General features: G+C 43.2%; 1 protein-coding gene across 1 annotated transcript in view; it reads right to left on the bottom strand.

Moving 5' to 3' along the window:
• cpa6 (carboxypeptidase A6) overlaps positions 1-10,129 on the bottom strand; it is a 157,021-nt gene that overhangs the window by 14,306 nt on the left and 132,586 nt on the right. The window contains exon 9 of the mRNA XM_020522354.2: positions 3,766-3,968. Coding sequence (XP_020377943.2) covers positions 3,766-3,968 — 203 coding nt within the window. The remainder of the gene's footprint in view (positions 1-3,765; positions 3,969-10,129) is intronic.

Below are 10,129 nucleotides of genomic sequence, written 5' to 3'. Positions count from 1 at the left end.
CCTAGACCCTTCATCAGAAAAGGGTCTAGGCCCGAAACGTCAGCCTCTCTGCTCCTATGATGCTGCTTGGCCTGCTGTGTTCGTCCAGCCCTGCACCTTGTTGTCTCGGATTCTCCAGCATCTGCAGTTCCTACTATCTCCGAAAGTCAATGTAATGGTTTTAATGGAGAACAGGTCATCAAGTGTGGAGGTGAGGATTTGGTTGAGCGAATTAGTGGCTACAGAAATGTTGTGGTAACTGTTGGGTCGAAGGTTAGTCAGTTGGGATTTTGAAAGTATCGCTGTTCGGGATTTGGAAGAATATCCTTTCCTGCAGAGTGCTCAGAAGGAAATAGGATTACCCAGGTAAAAGCTGGTGTGTGTGGACACCATTCCAAGGAATTGATTAGAAATGGCCTTGTCTGTGATTGACATGAGAGTGTAGTGAGGCTACTTGAGATAGTAAGGTCAAAGAGGTGGCATGGAATATGAAAGAAAAGCGGAAATTCTAGAAAAATTCAGCAGGTCTGGCCGCATCTGCAGGAATGACTCTTCATTGGAAGAGTTCTGATGTGTTCTGATGAAAAGTTGCTAGGTTCAAACATTACCTCTGCTTTCTTCCCATAGCTGCTGCCAGACCTGCTGAGATTCTCCAGCAATTTCTGTTTTTGTTTCAGATCTCCAGCACCTGCAATTCTTTGTTTTACTTCGGCAAAGAATATGCTATAGGGAATTTATATGGAGAGAGAAAGAAAGAGAGAGAGAGGCGAATAAGAGAAGTGATCTCTGAGGAAAGAGAACGTGATGAATTGAAATAGAGCTTGAAATCACTGAGGATGAAAATTAATTCAGTACAGAGACTGGGAAAGGAAAGCAGTGAAGATGTCTCAGTGAGAAAACATTTAAGGATTGAAAGAGTCTTGTTCTCAAGTGAATGCACTTTCTGGAGGCAGAGACAGAGAAGGGCAGTGATAGCTCATCAGCTGGTGGAGGCCACAGGGTGTGCGCTGATGAGAACAAGTTGGCTGAGTGAAGATCATCTGGTGTAGAACGCAGATTGCCCTGGCCAGAATGTGAAGGAGAGCAAGGGAGCAGAATAGGGTGGTTGAGGCTATGGTTGCTAAAGAAACAGTAATGAATGCCTTGGTAATCACTTCAATGGATAACAGGGAAAGGAAGCTATAGGCTTAGCAAGAGGGAGTTAAGATCAGTGGCAGGAGAGTAGAAAGGTCAAGTGGTATGCAAATATGACAAAGTACAGTTAGCAACAGGGGAGAATGTGAGGAGGCACAGAAAAAAGAAACATTGTCTAGGAGGGATGAACAGCAACGTAGTAAGAAAAAAAACAGACAAAAAGGCAGAACTAAAGGAAATTGTCTATAGCCTGTATTGACAGATAAAATGCACACCCAAATGGACACAAAGAAAACTCAGGTTACTTGCACTTGGTAATGTAATAATTATTGGGACGAATTTATCCTGGTGGTAAATGAAGGAGAGGGAGGCACTAGGAGGATATCAAATGCTAAAGTCGGAGGTGCTTTAATGCGATAAAATGGATGTCATTCAGACAGAATTGATATTGATGAATTTTTATACAGATTTAGAGACTGGTTTGACATAAGACTCAAGTTCAGGAGACATTTAGATGGTTGGTTATCAGACGATGTACTAATGAAGATATACCTGTGGAAATAACAGTTCAGGAGGTACAGAGAATTGGTCACAGGACAGTAAATACTAATGGTGCAGTTCAAGATCACTATAAAGTGGGGAAGTGACATAAAGATGTATTTTAGTCCAAGAAAGTAAATCCTTGCTGTAGAATGCTACTGCAGCTGAAGCTGAAAAACCATAACAAGTTGAGCAGAGAACTGAAGTGGTGGTGGAAAGTTACATTAAAATGTAAGCAACAGAAAAAAGACACAGTAGTTGTGTTTTAGGGTGAAATCCAGAGCAGAAACATTATTCTGATGCCCAGAAAAGTCCAGGATCTCGGAAGTCAAAATTTGACAAAAACACACTGAGGAAAGCAAAGAGTCAGGGATGGGGAATGGCAATGATTGAATAGCACAAATGTATTTAAGAGAAAGCTGGGTAAGTACATAGAGGAAAAAAGAATAAAAGGATTTCATTATGGGACATGATGAAGTAAGATAGGAAGTGGCCAGTGTGGAACAGAAACATAAGCAACAGACTACTGGGATGAATGGTCTACTTTTCTGTAAAATTCAGGTGCAATTTTAGTTTTGAACGTGAAATGGTTCTAATGAGTCAGAAACACAGGGAACAGAACTGTCTGGTCATCAGCAAGATATTGCCTTGGCTATGTTCAACCTGAAGCCATTAAGGCCACTGTCAATATGAAAATGCCAAAGCTGCACCATACCAAGTATAATACAGTGCTCCCTCTGATGAGTCCATTATGTCAATGAGTTCAAGCCAACCTAAGAATTGTGATGAAGGTTTTCTGTTAAATAACGATTCAGGGAGTATTATCATGCAATGTTTTTTACTAATCTGTGGGACAGTTTACCACCAATCTCATGTTTACAATGGAGCACTCTGATGGGTCATTCAGAAAACATTAGAGGTCAATCATGTTGTGTGGAATGGAATCATTAGCAGGCCGGAGCAGAAATGAATGGCATGTAGCATCTTAATGAGCAAAATAAAAACCAAAAGAACTGCGGATGCTGTAAATCAGAAACAAAAACAAAGTTGCTGGAAAAGCTCAGCAGGTCTGGCAGCATCTGTGAAGGAGAAAACAGAGTTAACGTTTCGAGTCCGGTGACCCTTCCTCAGAGTTCTGAGATTTTCCAGCAACTTTGTTTTTGTAACACCTTAATGAATCTTAGTGAATGAGGTATTATGGCATCAGGTAGCTCAAAGCTTTATTTCATAACATTCAGGGGTACTACTGAACAGAGTTTGTGGTTCAGTATTACAAACTCTACATTGCTACAATCCAAGGCTTTATCCCCAAACTTACCACTTCACAATTTGCAAGTTATATCATGTGGAAGCATTGGGTTAGTCCCATATGCTGTTGATACTCAGCTCTATCAAAACCCTAAGCTAATCTCTCTTTGTTCCTCTGCCAATGGGCAAAATATCCAGGTGAAGGGTTTATGTCCATGCCTGGTTTGTCACACCAGACAGCTGGTAGCATCTTGAAGCAGCCACTAATGTAAAAAAATTATATTGTAGTCACTGCTCTTTGACAACATCAGAATCACATTACTGGATTCAGGTCTGAATTCATGTACCTTTTGAGAGGCTTCTCTTTAAATAGAGCACCAGTACCTCACCAGCAACATATGAGGTGTAATGGATAGTGACAATCTTGAATTTCTGCTTTGTAAGTTCTGAGCTGTGACATCCTCCTGTCCATTCTCCCTCTCTTCCAAAAATATATTTAGCACAAATGATAGTTCCAAACCTATGCAATCTTCACTCAAACACTAGTTTGGCAAACTATCATGTTTTGCTCAGTACTAGACTATTATTTTCTCCTTTCATTGCTTTTACAGCAGTTTCAACTCTGTGAAATTAACAACATACAAATCAAATAAATCCTATGTGAATTTGTATCCTGGCCATTAATTATTGCTTAATAAGTAAGCAACAAATATATCAACATATGTTTCTGCCAAATCAGTGCATTCAAGTCTCTCAGGAGCAATTATATAATCATGTTGCTCATAGTTGAACAGAAACAGAAACTATCTGACAACACTTAGAGTTAATAAATTGAAATTACTAATTCAGGTTAATTCTACTTACCACACACTTGAAATTGGGAATGATTGCATCCTTATAGGAATATGGATATAGTAACATTTGTGAATATGCATGGAATGAAATGTATGCTTGAATTTGTTTCTTGTGTTTACGAAGAAATCTTGCAACAGCCTTTACTTCTGGCTCAGATTCTGGTACAGGTCCACAGTATGTATCAGCACAAGGATGTAATGAAGCACCTTCACCTAATGAATTAGGGAAAAATTTATGAATAAAAACTGGAGAAAAAGCGAGACCTGGAAGTGATTAAAATCATTAAACTTATTGAGGAATTGTGATGATGCCATGAACCAAGAGACAATATCAAATGAACAATACTATTTGAACCTTGCAGTTTCATGGTGTTTGAAGTATAAAGACCCATCGATACTAGAAACCTAAATCAAAAATTGAAAAGAAAATTCACTCAATGCTTCAGGTTTAATCTGCTTTAAGCTTTGCTTTACACAAGCACCGCAGCTAGCACTCTTTGACACTATTTCTACGTATCTTGGTGTGCTGGGTGTCTCCTCATACATCTTTAGAAGCTGTTTCCTTTCATTAGTTTTATCAATCTTCTTGGTCTCCGGTATCTCTAGTTTGTCCTTATCCTAGAATATGGCTCCCTCATTCTTTTCAATACTGTAGTGCCCTTTACTTATGTTTGTATATGTATAGATTCATAGAATCATCATAGAATCCCTACAGTGGGGAAGCCAGCCATTTGGTCCATTGAGTCCACTCCAACCCTCCAAAGAGAATCCCTACGCACCCTGTCCTCATAACCCTGCCTTTTCCATGGCTAATCCACCTAACCTGCACATCCCTGGACACTATGGGTGATTTAACATGCCAATCCACCTAGCCTGCACATCTTTGGACTGTGGAGGAAACTGGAGCACCTAGAGGAAACCCATGCAGACACAGGAAGACGATGCAAACTCCACACAGTCGTCTGAGGGTGGAATCAAACTCGGGTCCCTGATGCTGTGAGGCAGCAGTACCAACCACTGAGTCACCGTGCCACCCAGATTACTGACTGAATCCAAGTTCTGCTCTTTTACATGCTTTTCTGCTCCTCTACTGTTCTGTTGATGTCAGAGTAACATCATCATCTACATATTCTATTATACTACATAATTGTTGATCTTTTTAATGTTCAAATATATTTCTGAGAAACATTTTGTTGCATTTTTATATCCCAGGTTACATTTTTGCTGGTGGTGTCATTGCAGATACAATGGCCAGCTTGTTGCATGTCGTGTAATGCTGTCTGTGCTGAAAGAAAATGATTCTGATGTATTCACAATTCATTGAACGTAAGGTTAACAAGTAATTCTTACCAAAATTATCAGCAACAATTGCAAATATAACAAAACAAATTTTGTCATTTAAGAAACATTCGGACAGGTATGTGGATGGGATATAGGTACGGAGAGATGTGGACCAGATGCAGGCAAATGGGAGGAGATTAATTGTGAAAACTGGGTGGCAGGGACAAGTTGGGCTGAAGAGCCTGTTTCCAAGCTGTAAACCTCTATGACTGTAAGCAATACTCTAGGTCAATTTACTTTGGAGATTTGTTTTGTGTATTTAGTCACTGCATTATTTTTAACCTCTCTTATTTTCCTTCTTGAATTCTACATTTAGTCTTATACCATTTACTTTTGATATCAAAAGGGAAATATTTAAAATTAAGTTATAAGTTAGTTCATGTCCCACCTGTCTTGTCAAAATTCATCCAAAAGTATTTTACAGGACCTTATTAACATTCTTAAACATAGTTTGGGAGGGATGATGATTTTATGCTGATGTTGCTTTCAATAAAAAAGTAAAAGAATTGACTTAGAAACATGTACACAGAATTTCCAGATTGTTCAATTAGTCTGTTAATCCTGATATTCAAAAGAAAGGGCATTTGGATAAAGCGGTTGTGAGTATTTTATGTTAATGGGTCAATATGATCAAAAATATGGAGTTGGAGAAAGTTCACAAGTCAATATGGATGATGAAGGAATGCCTTTCAAATGTTACTAATTGTTATTAACATTCATGATGTAATAATGCCTGAACTTTCCCTTTGGAGGAAAAGGTAGACGAAACAAATCCAGAGCTCCCTGGCTGACAAAGGAGATTGTCAGCTATTTGAGACTAAATTAAAGATGAAAAAGTGTATTGATGATATGTGCCAGTTAGAAAATGCAAATAAGAACCAACCATACAGAAGGTTCAGAATAGTGGTGAAAAAGTAAATAAGATAATTAAAGAAGGATTGTGTAAAAAGATTGGCATCTAACAGATAGGGAAATCTCAAAGTCTTCTTTAGGCATATAAATAGCAGAATGGTGGTAAAAGAAGGCATTGTGCTGATTAGGAAGCCCCACAAGGTAAGGTTAGTTCAGGCGACATATGAAAATGTTAAAAATCTCAAACCAGAAAAATGTTCTCACACTTTTCAGATGTTATAAAGGAGGGATGAAGGGGGTCAGACATTCTGCTCCTAGGAGATAGTAGGAACTGCCGATGCTGGAGGATCTGAGAGAACAAGGTGTAGAGCTGGATGAACACAGAAGGCCAGGCAGCATCAGAGGAGCAGGAAAGCTGATGTTTTGGGTCTGGACCCTTCTTCAGAAATGGGGGAGAGGAAGGGGACTCTGAAATAAATAGAGAGGGGGGGAGACGGATGGAAGTTGGAAAAAGGAGCAGATAGGTGGAGAGGAGACGGACAGGTCAAGGAGGCGGGGATGGAGCCAGTAAAGGTGAGTGTAGGTGGGGAGTTAGGGTTGGGGTTGGTCAGTCAAGGGAAGACTGACAGGTCAAACAGGCGGAGATGAGGCTGGGAGGTAAGAGGTGGGGTTGGGGTTGGTCAGTGAAGTGGGAGGAACGGATAGGTGGGAGAAAAGACGGACAGGTCAAGGAGGCGGGGACAAGCTGGGCTGGTTTTGGGATGAGGTCGGGGGAGGGGAGATTTTTAAGCTTGTGAAGTCCACATTGAGACCATTGGGCTGCCGGGTTCCCAAGCGAAATATGAGGTGCTGTTCCTGCAGCCTTCGGGTGGCACTGTTATGGCACTGGAGGAGGCCCAGGATAGACATGTTGGCCAAGGAGTGGGAGGGGGAGTTGGAATGGTTCGCGACTGGGAAGTGCAGTCGTTTGTCACGAACTGAGCGTAGGTGTTCCACAAAGTGGTCTCCAAGCCTCCGCTTGGTTTCCCCGATTTAGAGGAGGCCACATTGGGAACAGCGGATACAGTATACCACATTAGCTGATGTGTAGGTGAACATCTGTTTAATGTGGAAGGTTTTCTTGGGGCCTGGGATGGGGGTGAGGGGGGAGGTATAGGGGCAGGTGTAGTACTTCCTGCGGTTGCAGGGAAAAGTGCCGGGGGTAGTGGGGCCAGTGGGGAGTGTGGAGTGGACAAGGGAGTCACGGAGAGAGCAGTCCCTCCGGAAAGCAGATAAGGGCGGGGAGGGAATAATGTCCTTGGTAGTGGGGTCAGATTGCAGATGGCGGAAGTCGTGGAGGATGATGCATTGAATCTGGAGGTTGGTGGGGTGGTACGTGAGGACGAGGGGGATTCTGTCTTTGTTGTTATTGCAGGGAGGGGGTGTGAGGGATGAGTTGCGGGAAACGCAAGAGATGCAGTTGAGGGTGTTTTCGACCACTGTGGAGGGGAAGTTGCGGTCCTTGAAAAACGAGGACATCTGGGATGTCCGGGAGTGGAATGCCTCATCTCGGAAGCAGATGTTGGGGAGGTGAAGGAATTGGGAATTCAGGTTAGCATTTTTGCAGGAAGGTGGGTGGGAGGAGGTGTAGACTAGGTAGCTGTGGAAGTCGGTAGGCTTGAAATAGATATCAGTTTCCAGGTGGTTGCCAGAGATGGAAACAGAGAGGTCCAGGAAGGAGAGAGAGGTATCGGAGATGGTCCAGGTGAACTTAAGGTTGGGGTGGAAGGTGTTAATAAAGTGGATGAACTGTTTGAACTCCTCATGGGAGTGCGAGGCGGTGCCGACACAATCATCGATATAACGGAGAAAGAGGTGGGGGATGGGGCCAGTGTAGCTACGGAAGATGGACTGTTCCATGTATCCTACAAAGAGGCAGGCATAGCTTGGGCCCATGCGGGTACCCATGGCCACCCCCTATGTCTGTAGGAAGTGGGAGGAGTTGAAGGAGAAGTTGTTAAGGGTGAGGACGGGTTTGGCTAAGCAGGTAAGGGTGTCAGTGGAGGGGGCCTGGTTGGCCCTGCGGGAGAGGAAGAAGCAGAGGGCCTTTAGGCCATCTGCATGGGGAATGCAAGTATATAGGGACTGGGCGTCCACGGTGAAGAAGAGGTGTTTAGGACCAGGGAATTGGAAGTTTGGCAGGAGGTGGAGGGCGTGGGTTGTGTCACGGACATAGGTGGGGAGTTCCTGGATCAGAGGGGACAAAATGGAGTTGAGATAAGTGGCGATAAGTGGAGCAGGAGCAGGCAGAGACAATGGGTCGACCAGGGCAGTCGGGTTTGGGGATTTTGGGAAGGAGATAGAAACGGGTGGTGCGGGGTTGGGGAACCATGAGGTTGGAGGCTGTGGGTGGGAGGTCGCCTGAGGTGATGAGGTTGTAAATGGTTTGGGAGATGCTGTTTTGGTGGTCGGGGGTGGGGTCATGATCAAGGGGGCGGTAGGAGGAGGCGCCTGGCCTCGGCGATGTAGAGGTCAGTGCGCCATACTACAACTGCGCCTCCCTTGTCTGCGGGTTTGATAGTGAGGTTAGGATTGGAGCGGAGGGAGCGGAGGGCTGCACGTTCCTTGGGGGAGAGGTTGGAGTGGGTGAGAGGGGTGGAGAGGTTGAGGCGATTGATGTCTCGACGGCAGTTGGAAATGAAGAGGTCGAGGGAGGGTAGGAGGCCTTGGGGTGGTGTCCAGGAGGAGGTGTGTTGGAGGTGGGAGAAGGGGTCAGTAGAGGGAGAGTTAGGCTTGCGATTAAAGAAGTAAACTAGGAGGTGGTTTGCACATTTAAATAACTTAATATGGCCGCATGCTTCAGTTTTTTCCTCTATTTTAAATTTAATATGAATCACCTGGATTCCAATGGGTGAAGAGAGGAGAGGACTGAATCCCTCAGGAGGGAAATAGCTCCCCAGTATTGCTTATAGGCAAGAAGTAGCATCATCACTTCCATTTGGCCCATCAAGCTAATCTACTTCCCGTGTTGCTGCTCCACCATCATGATCCCATCTCAAAACAAAGATGTCCCCCATGCTCCAATTTCTCACCATCGGTCTCTCCAATCGTCCACATAACCTCCACTCCAGCTCACTCTGGTCTATCTGATCCCTTGATTCCTTCTCTGCCACCACCAACTGTGACCTCAACCCTTCCCCGATTCTAAATTCTAATCTCACTCCATAGTCTCTTCCCCACAACCAACACACAACCAAAGTTTGATTCTCCCTCCTCCAAGTTCCTCACCCTATAACCCTGGCCTCTGACCATTAACTAGGAAGTGGATGAAAATACATGAATTTTATCCTGCCTTTAAATGTGCAAGACCAGAGAAAAACCCCTTCTTCTGAGTTTTCTGACTTGCCCAACTACGACCACCACCACCCTACCTCCCAACACATCCCCTCAAATATAAGAGACTCAGAAAAAGAGTTGTAAAATGATAGTTCATTTGGGAATTCTCTTCTTTGAAGAAAGAGACAGCCATGGTGTGATATGCATTTTTTAAGATTAAAGGAAGATTTAAGCGAGTTTTATGTGAAATTCAAGAATAAGAGCAATCAAATCAAAGACATCAATGGACAATTCAGTCCGTTTTTTTGTTTATTATTATTTATAACAGACCATGAACAACTGTCAGGTACAAGAAACTGAGATGGGATTCAACAAAGCATTTTTTTCTCAACAAATACCATTCATGATTATTCAACTTGGAAACTTAGCACAAGGCTTTATGTCAGCAGGTTTCGAATTAAAAAGTAGGGTAGTTATGCTAAACCAGTACCAAGCCTGGATAAGCTACACAGAGTACTGTGTGAAGTTCTGGTCACCATTTATGAAAGGACACAAAGTTACTGTAGAGGGTACAGACAGGGCTTGGATGAATATTGCCAGAAGCACACCGCTATACATACTAGGGAAAGATTTAACAAGTTGGCCCTCTTTTCTCTTGGAAAAAAGACTGAGGGGTTACCGTTATAAATGAAGCATGGCTGTCTTTTGGATTAAGACCTAGACCTTAGCTGACTGTTCCAGTAGGATATAACTCACTCAAAGATAGTAAAAACTGCAGATGCTGGAGTCAGAAATAACATAGTGTGGAGCTGGAGGAACACAGCAGGCCAGGCAGCATCAGAGGAATAGGAAAGTTGACGTTTCGG

Source organism: Rhincodon typus, chromosome 4, assembly GCF_021869965.1.
Source record: "Rhincodon typus isolate 14 chromosome 4, sRhiTyp1.1, whole genome shotgun sequence".
Lineage (NCBI taxonomy): Eukaryota > Metazoa > Chordata > Chondrichthyes > Orectolobiformes > Rhincodontidae > Rhincodon > Rhincodon typus.
The sequence above is the reverse complement of the archived record's forward strand: the minus strand, read 5'-3'. Positions and strand labels throughout refer to the sequence as shown.